General features: G+C 49.9%; 4 protein-coding genes and 1 pseudogene across 4 annotated transcripts; all 5 read left to right on the top strand.

The window, feature by feature from the left end:
- Positions 1-863: 863 nt before the first annotated feature.
- LOC120103077 (uncharacterized) lies at positions 864-2,405 on the top strand. The gene is made up of 3 exons (XM_087551808.1): positions 864-1,041; positions 1,454-1,633; positions 1,909-2,405. The coding sequence occupies exons 1-3, from the start codon at positions 864-866 to the stop codon at positions 2,403-2,405; spliced, it is 855 nt and encodes a 284-aa protein (XP_087407934.1).
- A 2,537-nt stretch (positions 2,406-4,942) lies between these two features.
- 3110040M04Rikl3 (RIKEN cDNA 3110040M04 gene like 3) lies at positions 4,943-6,482 on the top strand. The gene is made up of 3 exons (XM_087551807.1): positions 4,943-5,120; positions 5,531-5,710; positions 5,986-6,482. The coding sequence occupies exons 1-3, from the start codon at positions 4,943-4,945 to the stop codon at positions 6,480-6,482; spliced, it is 855 nt and encodes a 284-aa protein (XP_087407933.1).
- Positions 6,483-9,007: 2,525 nt separating this feature from the next.
- Positions 9,008-10,547, top strand: 3110040M04Rikl6 (RIKEN cDNA 3110040M04 gene like 6). The gene is made up of 3 exons (XM_087551806.1): positions 9,008-9,185; positions 9,596-9,775; positions 10,051-10,547. The coding sequence occupies exons 1-3, from the start codon at positions 9,008-9,010 to the stop codon at positions 10,545-10,547; spliced, it is 855 nt and encodes a 284-aa protein (XP_087407932.1).
- A 2,537-nt stretch (positions 10,548-13,084) lies between these two features.
- On the top strand, positions 13,085-14,618 carry LOC108351095 (serine/arginine repetitive matrix protein 1-like). The gene is made up of 3 exons (XM_087551805.1): positions 13,085-13,262; positions 13,667-13,846; positions 14,122-14,618. The coding sequence occupies exons 1-3, from the start codon at positions 13,085-13,087 to the stop codon at positions 14,616-14,618; spliced, it is 855 nt and encodes a 284-aa protein (XP_087407931.1).
- Positions 14,619-17,111: 2,493 nt separating this feature from the next.
- LOC120103074 (uncharacterized) lies at positions 17,112-18,702 on the top strand (annotated as a pseudogene).
- The last annotated feature ends 313 nt before the right edge of the window (positions 18,703-19,015 follow it).

Raw genomic sequence — 19,015 nt, 5'->3', positions numbered from 1 at the left:
GTACTCTTTTCCTGAGGGATAAGCATTCAAGTCTACTATCCTACAAGTTGCTGTTCTTACTCAATCGACCATGTTCTCCTCCATAGCAACTGTGGGCTTGTACCTATATCCTAATGAAGAAACTCATTGAGTGCAGCTTTTAGAAACCCATAGTTGAAGACAGACTGGCTCCATACCGTTTCCAAATCAAGAGCCAATTGGGGAAAACCAATCTGGTCAGGTGGCATTGAAAAAATTGCTCAGACAACTCAGCAAGCATCTGAGATGCACACACATGCGCGCGCACACACACACACACACACACACACACAAACACACAAACACGATAACTGCAAAAATAAACAAACACACACAAACACACACACACACACAAACACACACACACATGCATGTAGACACCAATTCAGCAGGAGGTAGTAGGGTCACACACAAAGGGGCACACCTATGTCCCGATGCATGCACACTCTCACCCAACCACTCATAGAAACGTCCACACAGAGATAGGGAGACAAGTTTGTGGGCTGGAGGTCGAAACTCTATAGCAAACCTAAAGCATCGAATCAGAGTTCAAAAAGCATTGTGTGTTTGGTATCCTGTTTAGGACAGCCATTAGAGAAGAAATTTAACTGTGGCCTTCAGCTTCAAACCCTCCCAATTTAGTAGAGAAAGCATGGCAATCAACCAGAAGGAATATTCCTCGAGTTAGATTGAATTAAGTCGCCCCTCCCTATTCCTGGGTGTGGCCTGACAGGGATTGGCGAAAGCTCCTGCAAGAGCTCTGCCAGGGGGTGGAGTTTCAGGACTGCATTTAGGGCCAATCAACTCTACAATCAGCACCATTTGCCCGTGAGCTCCGGCCAAAGATGGAGGCAGAAAGGAGTGAAGCACAAGTGGAGGAGCCTGGACCTGTGAATTTAGAGATGCCCATCGTATCTCCTTCCAAGAGAAAGCAGCCCCTAGAGCAGAAGAGAGAAGAGAAACAGTCCTCTGAAGGTGGGGAGAACAGTGGCCCGCGTTCCAAGTCCTCTGCCAATGGCAAAGGTAGGGTTTCCATCTTTGAGCTACTGGTGGGCTTGTTGAAGTTGAGGAAGGAGGTCGGCTGCACTCTTCATGGTGCCCTCACTGCACATTTGATAACAAATTGTGAGAGTGTGTGTGTGTGTGTGTGTGTGTGTGTGTGTGTGTGTGTGTGTGTGTGTGTTTGTGTTTGCTTTTGGGGTGAGCCTAGTCAGCCATGGGTCACTGGTCTGTATTTTGGAATGTTTGTTGAAGCAACTTGGGAACATCCCAAGCATGTGTAAGCCTTCACCAAAGAGGGGATGTGGATTAGAAAAGTAGTGGGGTTCTGCATGGGACTGTAAGGCGTGCCAGGAGCTTGGCCTCATGGTGCCTTATCTCAGGCTTTCCTTAGGAAGGTTGGGGACCTTTCACCAATTACCTCTTGTCCCCACAGAGAACACCTGTCCAAGTTTGGAGCCTAAGGTCCCCAGGCAGAAGCGATCTGGGCAAAGCTGGGCTGTCTCCTCCTGCAGACCTGACAAGAGAAGTAACGAGCTGGATGAGAAGAGGAGTGCCAGACCATTTTCCTCCAGAGAGAGAGGAAGGGAAAAGCATGGCTCCAGCCACAGGAGAGGTAGGTCTGGGCTTTGAAGAAGCAGATCCGAGGGGGCAAATGCCCTGGGTGCTAAGCAAACCGTGCATAGAACACAGCTGGTGGTGACTGGTTCGTTGGGGCTTCCAGTGCTAAGGCACTGTGGGGAGGGTGTGTTTCCACAGGACATGAAACAGACCCTATCAGGGCATGGAAAAAGCTCTTTCAAGAGCTCTTTCGCGGTGGTGTTATGGTAGGGTAGGCTGCTGGGTGAAATCAGTGTGCACTCTGAGTAATGCCCATTGTCTCTGCCACAGATTCCTCGCACACAAAACTGCATGTAAAGGACCGAAGGCCCCAGCTAAGATCTCCTGTGAGGACTCTGAAGCGCAGGCCCTCCGGAGACAGCTATGGTGCCCCATACAACTCAGCCAAGAGGCGCAGACACCCTTCTCCGGAAGCCCTCTCATTCCCGACGTTCTCCCTGCTGATGTCCAGAGTCTTCACCAACTTGGGTGCCTTGCAGGTGTCCCTGGACGACCTCCAAACCCCCGGAGGTGCCTTCCTGCCTGGGCCTTCCAGCAGCAGGGAGCCCACTGTCTCACAGCGCGCCTGGCTCACTTGGCAATTGTCTCACGCGGGAGCAGCCCTGCACTGGGCTCTTCACACAGTCAATTCCATTTGGTCTGCACAGGCCAGCCTGCCTAGATACACCTGGCCCTACAACCCAGGACAGCTAAGTGGTGCACAGAGCAGGCCACTGCCCTTCACATCTCTCAACCCTTCGTGGGTTGCAAGCGGCACCCTGGGCTGAGCACATCAGGCCAGAGAGGCCAGCAGGCAGGCTTTGTGTCCTCAGCGAGCACCAAACCATCTGCCTATCCTGAGCATCCCTCCTTTAGGGCCTGGGGACACTCCACTTAAGACACAGGGCCTGCCTGTGAAGAAATCCTGCGAAGATTTCTCGCGGGAACTTGGACCTTTGAGAGCTTTCACTGACTTGGACCCTTCCACCTGCCCTTTAGGAACTGTGTATCATTTGAGAAATGACAGACTTTTAGAGTTCAATCAGCAAAGGGAGCTTGATTAGCCTACAGACACCCTCGTCCCTTTTTGGACAATGTCCCGTATGCCAACTGAGTGTTGAACTGCCCGTGTAAGGCACGGGAGCTCGCGAACCTTTGACATGCTGTTCCTGGGATCAAGCTCCAGTCCTTGTTCATGCTAGTTCCCAGAGTCTCAGCTGTACAGCCCTTTCTGGGCTCTGGGATGGCTGGGCCCCTTCCCTCAGTTGGAACTGCCATTCTTCCTTTCTGTTGAGCCCTGAGGCACCTCCTGGATTCCAGAACTTACCTCAGGATAGCAACCAAGACTGGTGTGTTGCAGACCATAGAACATAGCTTCCTGTTCAGTAGACTGATACAATCAGGCCATTCAGGACTCGAAATCCATGACCTTTTAAGAGTATTATCCATTTTTACTCTCTCACTTGGTTGAATCTTGTCTTGCAATATTTCATCATGGTTTTTACCTTTTTAAATAAAGATTTAGTTCGTCCTCATGTCAATCGAGTGATGTCAATGTATCTCTCCTTCATCTGCGTAATACTGTATACACTATTAGGCTGTGTGGAGTAATCTATATACATTCCTTTTTTATCTCATATTGCACGAATGTATGAGTGTGTGAGTGTGTGTGAGTGTCTGTGTGTGTGTGTATGTGTGTGTATGTGTGCGTGTGCACACGGGTGTGTGCATGTGTGGTAAGCAAGCATGATTTGTAGACAGAGATCATTGCAGAAGTTCTGAGAGTCAAATCTTTCATTCCTCCATCCTGTTCTGCAGACTGATCTTCGGTATTGAGGCTCTGTAGATGTTGTTTGTTTTGTTAGTTTGAGACTGGGTCTCAGGAGGTAGCTCTGGTTGTCCTTGAACTTTCTCTGTAGGCCAGACTGTCTCCTTGACTGATACACACCTGCTTCCTCTGGACTACCGATTGCTGAGGTTGAAGTCCTGAGCCAACAAACCTGATCCACTGGACCTACCAGTCTTCCTTTGTCCCTTCTTTTCTTTCTTCCTTCCTACCTGCTTTCCATCCTTTCTTCCCTGCTGCCCTTTGTCTCTTATGTTCTTCCTTCCCTCCTTTTCTCAGGCAGTGTCTCAGGATTCTATTGCTGTGAAGGAAACCATGACCAGGACAAATTGGTAAAAGAAAGCATTTAATAGCAGCTTGCATACGCTGCCAGTAGTTTTGTTCATTGCCATCAGGGCTGGAAGCATGGTGGCAAAGAGAGTGAGAGGGGGCCGAGGAATCACATGTAACTAATCATTCTTTATCCAGGTCCAGGGCAGCAGTGAGAGGGTATGTCTGGCTGTGGTTTTGAAACCACAAAACAACCAACTGGCTTCACCCACCACGTTTCCAAGCATAGGCATGCCTACCCTAAGGCCCTACCACAACTTAAATCCTTCCCGAATAGTACTCTTTTCCTGAGGGATAAGCATTCAAGTCTACTATCCTACAAGTTGCTGTTCTTACTCAATCGACCATGTTCTCCTCCATAGCAACTGTGGGCTTGTACCTATATCCTAATGAAGAAACTCATTGAGTGCAGCTTTTAGAAACCCATAGTTGAAGACAGACTGGCTCCATACCGTTTCCAAATCAAGAGCCAATTGGGGAAAACCAATCTGGTCAGGTGGCATTGAAAAAATTGCTCAGACAACTCAGCAAGCATCTGAGATGCACACACATGCGCGCGCACACACACACACACACACACACACACACACACACACAAACACACAAACACGATAACTGCAAAAATAAACAAACACACACAAACACACACACACACACAAACACACACACACATGCATGTAGACACCAATTCAGCAGGAGGTAGTAGGGTCACACACAAAGGGGCACACCTATGTCCCGATGCATGCACACTCTCACCCAACCACTCATAGAAACGTCCACACAGAGATAGGGAGACAAGTTTGTGGGCTGGAGGTCGAAACTCTATAGCAAACCTAAAGCATCGAATCAGAGTTCAAAAAGCATTGTGTGTTTGGTATCCTGTTTAGGACAGCCATTAGATTAGAAATTTAACTGTGGCCTTCAGCTTCAAACCCTCCCAATTTAGTAGAGAAAGCATGGCAATCAACCAGAAGGAATATTCCTCGAGTTAGATTGAATTAAGTCGCCCCTCCCTATTCCTGGGTGTGGCCTGACAGGGATTGGCGAAAGCTCCTGTAAGAGCTCTGCCAGGGGGTGGAGTTTCAGGACTGCATTTAGGGCCAATCAACTCTACAATCAGCACCATTTGCCCGTGAGCTCCGGCCAAAGATGGAGGCAGAAAGGAGTGAAGCACAAGTGGAGGAGCCTGGACCTGTGAATTTAGAGATGCCCATCGTATCTCCTTCCAAGAGAAAGCAGCCCCTAGAGCAGAAGAGAGAAGAGAAACAGTCCTCTGAAGGTGGGGAGAACAGTGGCCCGCGTTCCAAGTCCTCTGCCAATGGCAAAGGTAGGGTTTCCATCTTTGAGCTACTGGTGGGCTTGTTGAAGTTGAGGAAGGAGGTCGGCTGCACTCTTCATGGTGCCCTCACTGCACATTTGATAACAAATTGTGAGAGTGTGTGTGTGTGTGTGTGTGTGTGTGTGTGTGTGTGTGTGTGTGTGTGTTTGTGTTTGCTTTTGGGGTGAGCCTAGTCAGCCATGGGTCACTGGTCTGTATTTTGGAATGTTTGTTGAAGCAACTTGGGAACATCCCAAGCATGTGTAAGCCTTCACCAAAGAGGGGATGTGGATTAGAAAAGTAGTGGGGTTCTGCATGGGACTGTAAGGCGTGCCAGGAGCTTGGCCTCATGGTGCCTTATCTCAGGCTTTCCTTAGGAAGGTTGGGGACCTTTCACCAATTACCTCTTGTCCCCACAGAGAACACCTGTCCAAGTTTGGAGCCTAAGGTCCCCAGGCAGAAGCGATCTGGGCAAAGCTGGGCTGTCTCCTCCTGCAGACCTGACAAGAGAAGTAACGAGCTGGATGAGAAGAGGAGTGCCAGACCATTTTCCTCCAGAGAGAGAGGAAGGGAAAAGCATGGCTCCAGCCACAGGAGAGGTAGGTCTGGGCTTTGAAGAAGCAGATCCGAGGGGGCAAATGCCCTGGGTGCTAAGCAAACCGTGCATAGAACACAGCTGGTGGTGACTGGTTCGTTGGGGCTTCCAGTGCTAAGGCACTGTGGGGAGGGTGTGTTTCCACAGGACATGAAACAGACCCTATCAGGGCATGGAAAAAGCTCTTTCAAGAGCTCTTTCGCGGTGGTGTTATGGTAGGGTAGGCTGCTGGGTGAAATCAGTGTGCACTCTGAGTAATGCCCATTGTCTCTGCCACAGATTCCTCGCACACAAAACTGCATGTAAAGGACCGAAGGCCCCAGCTAAGATCTCCTGTGAGGACTCTGAAGCGCAGGCCCTCCGGAGACAGCTATGGTGCCCCATACAACTCAGCCAAGAGGCGCAGACACCCTTCTCCGGAAGCCCTCTCATTCCCGACGTTCTCCCTGCTGATGTCCAGAGTCTTCACCAACATGGGTGCCTTGCAGGTGTCCCTGGACGACCTCCAAACCCCCGGAGGTGCCTTCCTGCCTGGGCCTTCCAGCAGCAGGGAGCCCACTGTCTCACAGCGCGCCTGGCTCACTTGGCAATTGTCTCACGCGGGAGCAGCCCTGCACTGGGCTCTTCACACAGTCAATTCCATTTGGTCTGCACAGGCCAGCCTGCCTAGATACACCTGGCCCTACAACCCAGGACAGCTAAGTGGTGCACAGAGCAGGCCACTGCCCTTCACATCTCTCAACCCTTCGTGGGTTGCAAGCGGCACCCTGGGCTGAGCACATCAGGCCAGAGAGGCCAGCAGGCAGGCTTTGTGTCCTCAGCGAGCACCAAACCATCTGCCTATCCTGAGCATCCCTCCTTTAGGGCCTGGGGACACTCCACTTAAGACACAGGGCCTGCCTGTGAAGAAATCCTGCGAAGATTTCTCGCGGGAACTTGGACCTTTGAGAGCTTTCACTGACTTGGACCCTTCCACCTGCCCTTTAGGAACTGTGTATCATTTGAGAAATGACAGACTTTTAGAGTTCAATCAGCAAAGGGAGCTTGATTAGCCTACAGACACCCTCGTCCCTTTTTGGACAATGTCCCGTATGCCAACTGAGTGTTGAACTGCCCGTGTAAGGCACGGGAGCTCGCGAACCTTTGACATGCTGTTCCTGGGATCAAGCTCCAGTCCTTGTTCATGCTAGTTCCCAGAGTCTCAGCTGTACAGCCCTTTCTGGGCTCTGGGATGGCTGGGCCCCTTCCCTCAGTTGGAACTGCCATTCTTCCTTTCTGTTGAGCCCTGAGGCACCTCCTGGATTCCAGAACTTACCTCAGGATAGCAACCAAGACTGGTGTGTTGCAGACCATAGAACATAGCTTCCTGTTCAGTAGACTGCTACAATCAGGCCATTCAGGACTCGAAATCCATGACCTTTTAAGAGTATTATCCATTTTTACTCTCTCACTTGGTTGAATCTTGTCTTGCAATATTTCATCATGGTTTTTACCTTTTTAAATAAAGATTTAGTTCGTCCTCATGTCAATCGAGTGATGTCAATGTATCTCTCCTTCATCTGCGTAATACTGTATACACTATTAGGCTGTGTGGAGTAATCTATATACATTCCTTTTTTATCTCATATTGCACGAATGTATGAGTGTGTGAGTGTGTGTGAGTGTCTGTGTGTGTGTATGTGTGTGTATGTGTGCGTGTGCACACGGGTGTGTGCATGTGTGGTAAGCAAGCATGATTTGTAGACAGAGATCATTGCAGAAGTTCTGAGAGTCAAATCTTTCATTCCTCCATCCTGTTCTGCAGACTGATCTTCGGTATTGAGGCTCTGTAGATGTTGTTTGTTTTGTTAGTTTGAGACTGGGTCTCAGGAGGTAGCTCTGGTTGTCCTTGAACTTTCTCTGTAGGCCAGACTGTCTCCTTGACTGATACACACCTGCTTCCTCTGGACTACCGATTGCTGAGGTTGAAGTCCTGAGCCAACAAACCTGATCCACTGGACCTACCAGTCTTCCTTTGTCCCTTCTTTTCTTTCTTCCTTCCTACCTGCTTTCCATCCTTTCTTCCCTGCTGCCCTTTGTCTCTTATGTTCTTCCTTCCCTCCTTTTCTCAGGCAGTGTCTCAGGATTCTATTGCTGTGAAGGAAACCATGACCAGGACAAATTGGTAAAAGAAAGCATTTAATAGCAGCTTGCATACGCTGCCAGTAGTTTTGTTCATTGCCATCAGGGCTGGAAGCATGGTGGCAAAGAGAGTGAGAGGGGGCCGAGGAATCACATGTAACTAATCATTCTTTATCCAGGTCCAGGGCAGCAGTGAGAGGGTATGTCTGGCTGTGGTTTTGAAACCACAAAACAACCAACTGGCTTCACCCACCACGTTTCCAAGCATAGGCATGCCTACCCTAAGGCCCTACCACAACTTAAATCCTTCCCGAGTAGTACTCTTTTCCTGAGGGATAAGCATTCAAGTCTACTATCCTACAAGTTGCTGTTCTTACTCAATCGACCATGTTCTCCTCCATAGCAACTGTGGGCTTGTACCTATATCCTAATGAAGAAACTCATTGAGTGCAGCTTTTAGAAACCCATAGTTGAAGACAGACTGGCTCCATACCGTTTCCAAATCAAGAGCCAATTGGGGAAAACCAATCTGGTCAGGTGGCATTGAAAAAATTGCTCAGACAACTCAGCAAGCATCTGAGATGCACACACATGCGCGCGCACACACACACACACACACACACACACAAACACACAAACACGATGACTGCAAAAATAAACAAACATACACAAACACACACACACACACAAACCCACACACACATGCATGTAGACACCAATTCAGCAGGAGGTAGTAGGGTCACACACAAAGGGGCACACCTATGTCCCGATGCATGCACACTCTCACCCAACCACTCATAGAAACGTCCACACAGAGATAGGGAGACAAGTTTGTGGGCTGGAGGTCGAAACTCTATAGCAAACCTAAAGCATCGAATCAGAGTTCAAAAAGCATTGTGTGTTTGGTATCCTGTTTAGGACAGCCATTAGAGAAGAAATTTAACTGTGGCCTTCAGCTTCAAACCCTCCCAATTTAGTAGAGAAAGCATGGCAATCAACCAGAAGGAATATTCCTCGAGTTAGATTGAATTAAGTCGCCCCTCCCTATTCCTGGGTGTGGCCTGACAGGGATTGGCGAAAGCTCCTGCAAGAGCTCTGCCAGGGGGTGGAGTTTCAGGACTGCATTTAGGGCCAATCAACTCTACAATCAGCACCATTTGCCCGTGAGCTCCGGCCAAAGATGGAGGCAGAAAGGAGTGAAGCACAAGTGGAGGAGCCTGGACCTGTGAATTTAGAGATGCCCATCGTATCTCCTTCCAAGAGAAAGCAGCCCCTAGAGCAGAAGAGAGAAGAGAAACAGTCCTCTGAAGGTGGGGAGAACAGTGGCCCGCGTTCCAAGTCCTCTGCCAATGGCAAAGGTAGGGTTTCCATCTTTGAGCTACTGGTGGGCTTGTTGAAGTTGAGGAAGGAGGTCGGCTGCACTCTTCATGGTGCCCTCACTGCACATTTGATAACAAATTGTGAGAGTGTGTGTGTGTGTGTGTGTGTGTGTGTGTGTGTGTGTGTGTGTGTGTGTTTGTGTTTGCTTTTGGGGTGAGCCTAGTCAGCCATGGGTCACTGGTCTGTATTTTGGAATGTTTGTTGAAGCAACTTGGGAACATCCCAAGCATGTGTAAGCCTTCACCAAAGAGGGGATGTGGATTAGAAAAGTAGTGGGGTTCTGCATGGGACTGTAAGGCGTGCCAGGAGCTTGGCCTCATGGTGCCTTATCTCAGGCTTTCCTTAGGAAGGTTGGGGACCTTTCACCAATTACCTCTTGTCCCCACAGAGAACACCTGTCCAAGTTTGGAGCCTAAGGTCCCCAGGCAGAAGCGATCTGGGCAAAGCTGGGCTGTCTCCTCCTGCAGACCTGACAAGAGAAGTAACGAGCTGGATGAGAAGAGGAGTGCCAGACCATTTTCCTCCAGAGAGAGAGGAAGGGAAAAGCATGGCTCCAGCCTCAGGAGAGGTAGGTCTGGGCTTTGAAGAAGCAGATCCGAGGGGGCAAATGCCCTGGGTGCTAAGCAAACCGTGCATAGAACACAGCTGGTGGTGACTGGTTCGTTGGGGCTTCCAGTGCTAAGGCACTGTGGGGAGGGTGTGTTTCCACAGGACATGAAACAGACCCTATCAGGGCATGGAAAAAGCTCTTTCAAGAGCTCTTTCGCGGTGGTGTTATGGTAGGGTAGGCTGCTGGGTGAAATCAGTGTGCACTCTGAGTAATGCCCATTGTCTCTGCCACAGATTCCTCGCACACAAAACTGCATGTAAAGGACCGAAGGCCCCAGCTAAGATCTCCTGTGAGGACTCTGAAGCGCAGGCCCTCCGGAGACAGCTATGGTGCCCCATACAACTCAGCCAAGAGGCGCAGACACCCTTCTCCGGAAGCCCTCTCATTCCCGACGTTCTCCCTGCTGATGTCCAGAGTCTTCACCAACATGGGTGCCTTGCAGGTGGCCCTGGACGACCTCCAAACCCCCGGAGGTGCCTTCCTGCCTGGGCCTTCCAGCAGCAGGGAGCCCACTGTCTCACAGCGCGCCTGGCTCACTTGGCAATTGTCTCACGCGGGAGCAGCCCTGCACTGGGCTCTTCACACAGTCAATTCCATTTGGTCTGCACAGGCCAGCCTGCCTAGATACACCTGGCCCTACAACCCAGGACAGCTAAGTGGTGCACAGAGCAGGCCACTGCCCTTCACATCTCTCAACCCTTCGTGGGTTGCAAGCGGCACCCTGGGCTGAGCACATCAGGCCAGAGAGGCCAGCAGGCAGGCTTTGTGTCCTCAGCGAGCACCAAACCATCTGCCTATCCTGAGCATCCCTCCTTTAGGGCCTGGGGACACTCCACTTAAGACACAGGGCCTGCCTGTGAAGAAATCCTGCGAAGATTTCTCGCGGGAACTTGGACCTTTGAGAGCTTTCACTGACTTGGACCCTTCCACCTGCCCTTTAGGAACTGTGTATCATTTGAGAAATGACAGACTTTTAGAGTTCAATCAGCAAAGGGAGCTTGATTAGCCTACAGACACCCTCGTCCCTTTTTGGACAATGTCCCGTATGCCAACTGAGTGTTGAACTGCCCGTGTAAGGCACGGGAGCTCGCGAACCTTTGACATGCTGTTCCTGGGATCAAGCTCCAGTCCTTGTTCATGCTAGTTCCCAGAGTCTCAGCTGTACAGCCCTTTCTGGGCTCTGGGATGGCTGGGCCCCTTCCCTCAGTTGGAACTGCCATTCTTCCTTTCTGTTGAGCCCTGAGGCACCTCCTGGATTCCAGAACTTACCTCAGGATAGCAACCAAGACTGGTGTGTTGCAGACCATAGAACATAGCTTCCTGTTCAGTAGACTGATACAATCAGGCCATTCAGGACTCGAAATCCATGACCTTTTAAGAGTATTATCCATTTTTACTCTCTCACTTGGTTGAATCTTGTCTTGCAATATTTCATCATGGTTTTTACCTTTTTAAATAAAGATTTAGTTCGTCCTCATGTCAATCGAGTGATGTCAATGTATCTCTCCTTCATCTGCGTAATACTGTATACACTATTAGGCTGTGTGGAGTAATCTATATACATTCCTTTTTTATCTCATATTGCACGAATGTATGAGTGTGTGAGTGTGTGTGAGTGTCTGTGTGTGTGTATGTGTGTGTATGTGTGCGTGTGCACACGGGTGTGTGCATGTGTGGTAAGCAAGCATGATTTGTAGACAGAGATCATTGCAGAAGTTCTGAGAGTCAAATCTTTCATTCCTCCATCCTGTTCTGCAGACTGATCTTCGGTATTGAGGCTCTGTAGATGTTGTTTGTTTTGTTAGTTTGAGACTGGGTCTCAGGAGGTAGCTCTGGTTGTCCTTGAACTTTCTCTGTAGGCCAGACTGTCTCCTTGACTGATACACACCTGCTTCCTCTGGACTACCGATTGCTGAGGTTGAAGTCCTGAGCCAACAAACCTGATCCACTGGACCTACCAGTCTTCCTTTGTCCCTTCTTTTCTTTCTTCCTTCCTACCTGCTTTCCATCCTTTCTTCCCTGCTGCCCTTTGTCTCTTATGTTCTTCCTTCCCTCCTTTTCTCAGGCAGTGTCTCAGGATTCTATTGCTGTGAAGGAAACCATGACCAGGACAAATTGGTAAAAGAAAGCATTTAATAGCAGCTTGCATACGCTGCCAGTAGTTTTGTTCATTGCCATCAGGGCTGGAAGCATGGTGGCAAAGAGAGTGACACGGGGCCGAGGAATCACATGTAACTAATCATTCTTTATCCAGGTCCAGGGCAGCAGTGAGAGGGTATGTCTGGCTGTGGTTTTGAAACCACAAAACAACCAACTGGCTTCACCCACCACGTTTCCAAGCATAGGCATGCCTACCCTAAGGCCCTACCACAACTTAAATCCTTCCCGAATAGTACTCTTTTCCTGAGGGATAAGCATTCAAGTCTACTATCCTACAAGTTGCTGTTCTTACTCAATCGACCATGTTCTCCTCCATAGCAACTGTGGGCTTGTACCTATATCCTAATGAAGAAACTCATTGAGTGCAGCTTTTAGAAACCCATAGTTGAAGACAGACTGGCTCCATACCGTTTCCAAATCAAGAGCCAATTGGGGAAAACCAATCTGGTCAGGTGGCATTGAAAAAATTGCTCAGACAACTCAGCAAGCATCTGAGATGCACACACATGCGCGCGCACACACACACACACACACACACACACACACACACACACAAACACACAAACACGATGACTGCAAAAATAAACAAACATACACAAACACACACACACACACAAACCCACACACACATGCATGTAGACACCAATTCAGCAGGAGGTAGTAGGGTCACACACAAAGGGGCACACCTATGTCCCGATGCATGCACACTCTCACCCAACCACCCATAGAAACGTCCACACAGAGATAGGGAGACAAGTTTGTGGGCTGGAGGTCGAAACTCTATAGCAAACCTAAAGCATCGAATCAGAGTTCAAAAAGCATTGTGGGTTTGGTATCCTGTTTAGGACACCCATTAGAGAAGAAATTTAACTGTGGCCTTCAGCTTCAAACCCTCCCAATTTAGTAGAGAAAGCATGGCAATCAACCAGAAGGAATATTCCTCGAGTTAGATTGAATTAAGTCGCCCCTCCCTATTCCTGGGTGTGGCCTGACAGGGATTGGCGAAAGCTCCTGTAAGAGCTCTGCCAGGGGGTGGAGTTTCAGGACTGTATTTAAGGCCAATCAACTCTACAATCAGCACCATTTGCCCGTGAGCTCCGGCCAAAGATGGAGGCAGAAAGGAGTGAAGCACAAGTGGAGGAGCCTGGACCTGTGAATTTAGAGATGCCCATCGTATCTCCTTCCAAGAGAAAGCAGCCCCTAGAGCAGAAGAGAGAAGAGAAACAGTCCTCTGAAGGTGGGGAGAACAGTGGCCCGCGTTCCAAGTCCTCTGCCAATGGCAAAGGTAGGGTTTCCATCTTTGAGCTACTGGTGGGCTTGTTGAAGTTGAGGAAGGAGGTCGGCTGCACTCTTCATGGTGCCCTCACTGCACATTTGATAACAAATTGTGAGAGTGTGTGTGTGTGTGTGTGTGTGTGTGTGTGTGTGTGTGTGTGTTTGTTTGCTTTTGGGGTGAGCCTAGGTCAGCCAAGGGTCACTGGGTCTGTATTTTGGAATGTTTGTTGAAGCAACTTGGGAACATCCCAAGCATGTGTAAGCCTTCACCAAAGAGGGGATGTGGATTAGAAAAGTAGTGGGGTTCTGCATGGGACTGTAAGGCGTGCCAGGAGCTTGGCCTCATGGTGCCTTATCTCAGGCTTTCTTTAGGAAGGTTGGGGACCTTTCACCAATTACCTCTTGTCCCCACAGAGAACACCTGTCCAAGTTTGGAGCCTAAGGTCCCCAGGCAGAAGCGATCTGGGCAAAGCTGGGCTGTCTCCTCCTGCAGACCTGACAAGAGAAGTAACGAGCTGGATGAGAAGAGGAGGGCCAGACCATTTTCCTCCAGAGAGATAGGAAGGGAAAAGCATGGCTCCAGCCACAGGAGAGGTAGGTCTGGGCTTTGAAGAAGCAGACCCGAGGGGGCAAATGCCCTGGGTGCTTAGCAAACCGTGCATAGAACACAGCTGGTGGTGACTGGTTCGTTGGGGCTTCCAGTGCTAAGGCACTGTGGGGAGGGTGTGTTTCCACAGGACATGAAACAGACCCTATCAGGGCATGGAAAAAGCTCTTTCAAGAGCTCTTTCGCGGTGGTGTTATGGTAGGGTAGGCTGCTGGGTGAAATCAGTGTGCACTCTGAGTAATGCCCATTGTCTCTGCCACAGATTCCTCGCACACAAAACTGCATGTAAAGGACCGAAGGCCCCAGCTAAGATCTCCTGTGAGGACTCTGAAGCGCAGGCCCTCCGGAGACAGCTATGGTGCCCCATACAACTCAGCCAAGAGGCACAGACAACCTTCTCTGGAAGCCCTCTCATTCCCGACGTTCTCCCTGCTGATGTCCAGAGTCTTCACCAACATGGGTGCCTTGCAGGTGTCCCTGGACGACCTCCAAACCCCCGGAGGTGCCTTCCTGCCTGGGCCTTCCAGCAGCAGGGAGCCCACTGTCTCACAGCGCGCCTGGCTCACTTGGCAATTGTCTCACGCGGGAGCAGCCCTGCACTGGGCTCTTCACACAGTCAATTCCATTTGGTCTGCACAGGCCAGCCTGCCTAGATACACCTGGCCCTACAACCCAGGACAGCTAAGTGGTGCACAGAGCAGGCCACTGCCCTTCACATCTCTCAACCCTTCGTGGGTTGCAAGCGTCACCCTGGGCTGAGCACATCAGGCCAGAGAGGCCAGCAGGCAGGCTTTGTGTCCTCAGCGAGCACCAAACCATCTGCCTATCCTGAGCATCCCTCCTTTAGGGCCTGGGGACACTCCACTTAAGACACAGGGCCTGCCTGTGAAGAAATCCTGCGAAGATTTCTCGCGGGAACTTGGACCTTTGAGAGCTTTCACTGACTTGGACCCTTCCACCTGCCCTTTAGGAACTGTGTATCATTTGAGAAATGACAGACTTTTAGAGTTCAATCAGCAAAGGGAGCTTGATTAGCCTACAGACACCCTCGTCCCTTTTTGGACAATGTCCCGTATGCCAACTGAGTGTTGAACTGCCCGTGTAAGGCACGGGAGCTCGCGAACCTTTGACATGCTGTTCCTGGGATCAAGCCCCAGTCCTTGTTCATGCTAGTTCCCAGAGTCTCAGCTGTACAGCCCTTTCTGGGCTCTGGGATGGCTGGGCCCCTTCCCTCAGTTGGAACTGCCATTCTTCCTTTCTTTTGAGCCCTGAGGCACCTCCTGGATTCCAGAACTTACCTCAGGATAGCAACCAAGACTGGTGTGTTGCAGACCATAGAACACAGCTTCCTGTTCAGTAGACTGACACAATCAAGCCATTCAGGACTCGAAATCCATGACCTTTTAAGAGTATTATCCATTTTTACTCTCTCACTTGGTTGAATCTTGTCTTGCAATATTTCATCATGGTTTTTACCTTTTTAAATAAAGATTTAGTTCGTCCTCATGTCAATCGAGTGATGTCAATGTATCTCTCCTTCATCTGCGTAATAGTGTATACACTATTAGGCTGTGTGGAGTAATCTATATACATTCCTTTTTTATCTCATATTGCACGAATGTATGAGTGTGTGAGTGTGTGTGAGTGTCTGTGTGTGTGTATGTGTGCGTGTGCACACGGGTGTGTGCATGTGTGGTAAGCAAGCATGATTTGTAGACAGAGATCATTGCAGAAGTTCTGAGAGTCAAATCTTTCATTCCTCCATCCTGTTCTGCAGACTGATCTTCGGTATTGAGGCTCTGTAGATGTTGTTTGTTTTGTTAGTTTGAGACTGGGTCTCAGGAGGTAGCTCTGGTTGTCCTTGAACTTTCTCTGTAGGCCAGACTGTCTCCTTGACTGATACACACCTGCTTCCTCTGGACTACCGATTGCTGAGGTTGAAGTCCTGAGCCAACAAACCTGATCCACTGGACCTACCAGTCTTCCTTTGTCCCTTCTTTTCTTTCTTCCTTCCTACCTGCTTTCCATCCTTTCTTCCCTGCTGCCCTTTGTCTCTTATGTTCTTCCTTCCCTCCTTTTCTCAGGCAGTGTCTCAGGATTCTATTGCTGTGAAGGAAACCATGACCAGGACAAATTGGTAAAAGAAAGCATTTAATAGCAGCTTGCATACGCTGCCAGTAGTTTTGTTCATTGCCATCAGGGCTGGAAGCATGGTGGCAAAGAGAGTGACAGGGGGCCGAGGAATCACATGTAACTAATCATTCTTTATCCAGGTCCAGGGCAGCAGTGAGAGGGTATGTCTGGCTGTGGTTTTGAAACCACAAAACAACCAACTGGCTTCACCCACCACGTTTCCAAGCATAGGCATGCCTACCCTAAGGCCCTACCACAACTTAAATCCTTCCCGAATAGTACTCTTTTCCTGAGGGATAAGCATTCAAGTCTACTATCCTACAAGTTGCTGTTCTTACTCAATCGACCATGTTCTCCTCCATAGCAACTGTGGGCTTGTACCTATATCCTAATGAAGAAACTCATTGAGTGCAGCTTTTAGAAACCCATAGTTGAAGACAGACTGGCTCCATACCGTTTCCAAATCAAGAGCCAATTGGGGAAAACCAATCTGGTCAGGTGGCATTGAAAAAATTGCTCAGACAACTCAGCAAGCATCTGAGATGCACACACATGCGCGCACACACAAACACACAAACACGATGACTGCAAAAATAAACAAACACACACAAACACACACACACACACAAACACACACACACATGCATGTAGACACCAATTCAGCAGGAGGTAGTAGGGTCACACACAAAGGGGCACACCTATGTCCCGATGCATGCACACTCTCACCCAACCACCCATAGAAACGTCCACACAGAGATAGGGAGACAAGTTTGTGGGCTGGAGGTCGAAACTCTATAGCAAACCTAAAGCATCGAATCAGAGTTCAAAAAGCATTGTGTGCTTGGTATCCTGTTTAGGACAGCCATTAGAGAAGAAATTTAACTGTGGCCTTCAGCTTCAAACCCTCCCAATTTAGTAGAGAAAGCATGGCAATCAACCAGAAGGAATATTCCTCGAGTTAGATTGAATTAAGTCGCCCCTCCCTATTCCTGGGTGTGGCCTGACAGGGATTGGCGAAAGCTCCTGCAAGAGCTCTGCCAGGGGGTGGAGTTTCAGGACTGCATTTAGGGCCAATCAACTCTACAATCAGCACCATTTGCCCGTGAGCTCCGGCCAAAGATGGAGGCAGAAAGGAGTGAAGCACAAGTGGAGGAGCCTGGACCTGTGAATTTAGAGATGCCCATCGTATCTCCTTCCAAGAGAAAGCAGCCCCTAGAGCAGAAGAGAGAAGAGAAACAGTCCTCTGAAGGTGGGGAGAACAGTGGCCCGCGTTCCAAGTCCTCTGCCAATGGCAAAGGTAGGGTTTCCATCTTTGAGCTACTGGTGGGCTTGTTGAAGTTGAGGAAGGAGGTCGGCTGCACTCTTCATGGTGCCCTCTTTGCACATTTGATAACAAATTGTGAGAGTGTGTGTGTGTGTGTGTGTGTGTGTGTGTGTGTGTGTTTGTGTTTGCTTTTTGGGTGAGCCTAGGTCAGCCAAGGGTCAAGGGTCTGTATTTTGGAATGTTTGTTGAAGCAACTTGGGAACATCCCAAGCATGTGTAAGCCTTCACCAAAGAGGGGATGTGGATTAGAAAAGTAGTGGGGTTCTGCATGGGAGTGTAAGGCGTGCCAGGAGCTTGGCCTCATGGTGCCTTATCTCAGGCTTTCCTTAGGAAGGTTGGGGACCTTTCACCAATTACCTCTTGTCCCCACAGAGAACACCTGTCCAAGTTTGGAGCCTAAGGTCCCCAGGCAGAAGCGATCTGGGCAAAGCTGGGCTGTCTCCTCCTGCAGACCTGACAAGAGAAGTAACGAGCTGGATGAGAAGAGGAGGGCCAGACCATTTTCCTCCAGAGAGATAGGAAGGGAAATGCATGGCTCCAGCCACAGGAGAGGTAGGTCTGGGCTTTGAAGAAGCAGACCCGAGGGGGCAAATGCCCTGGGTGCTAAGCAAACCGTGCATAGAACACAGCTGGTGGTGACTGGTTCGTTGGGGCTTCCAGTGCTAAGGCACTGTGGGGAGGGTGTGTTTCCACAGGACATGAAATAGACCTTATCAGGGCATGGAAAAAGCTCTTTCAAGAGCTCTTTCGCGGTGGTGTTATGGTAGGGTAGGCTGTTAGGTGAAATCAGTGTGCACTCTGAGTAATGCCCATTGTGTCTGCCACAGATTCCTCGCACACAAAACTGCATGTAAAGGACCGAAGGCCCCAGCTAAGATCTCCTGTGAGGACTCTGAAGAGTAGGCCCTCCGGAGACAGCTGTGGTGCCCCATACAACTCAGCCAAGAGGCACAGACACCCTTCTCCGGAAGCCCTCTCACTCCCGACGTTCTCCTTGCTGATGTCCGGAGTCTTCACCAACATGGGTACATTGCAGGTGGCCCTGGACGACCTCATACCCCCGGAGGTGCCTTCCTGCCTGGGCCTTCCAGCAGCAGGGAGCCCACTGTCTCACAGTGTGCCTGGCTCACTTGGCAATTGTCTCACGCGGGAGCAGCCCTGCATTGGGCTCTTCACACAGTCAATTCCATTTGGTCTGCACAGGCCAGCCTGCCTAGATACACCTGGCCCTACAACCCAGGACAGCTAAGTGGTGCACAGAGCAGGCCACTGCCCTTCACTCTCTCAACCCTTCGTGGGTTGCAAGCGGCACCCTGGGCTGAGCACATCAGGCCAGAGAGGCCAGCAGGCAGGCTTTGTGTCCTCAGCGAGCACCAAACCATCTGACTATCCTGAGGATCCCTCCTTTAGGGCCTGGGGACACTCCACTTAGAGACACAGGGCCTGCCTGTGAAGAAATCCTGCGAAGATTCTCGGGGAACTTGGACCTTTGAGAGCTTTCACTGACTTGTACCCTTCCACCTGTCCTTCAGGAACTGTGTATCATTTGAGAAATGACAGACTTTTAGAGTTCAATCAGCAAAGGGAGCTTGATTAGCCTACAGACACCCTCGTCCCTTTTTGGACAATGTCCCGTATGCCAACTGACTGTTGAACTGCCCGTATAAGGCACTGGAGCTCTCGAACCTTTGACATGCTG

Source organism: Rattus norvegicus, chromosome 5 (genome assembly GCF_021556685.1).
Source record: "Rattus norvegicus strain SHRSP/BbbUtx chromosome 5, alternate assembly SHRSP_T2T, whole genome shotgun sequence".
NCBI classification, from domain to species: domain Eukaryota; kingdom Metazoa; phylum Chordata; class Mammalia; order Rodentia; family Muridae; genus Rattus; species Rattus norvegicus.
The sequence above is the reverse complement of the archived record's forward strand: the minus strand, read 5'-3'. Positions and strand labels throughout refer to the sequence as shown.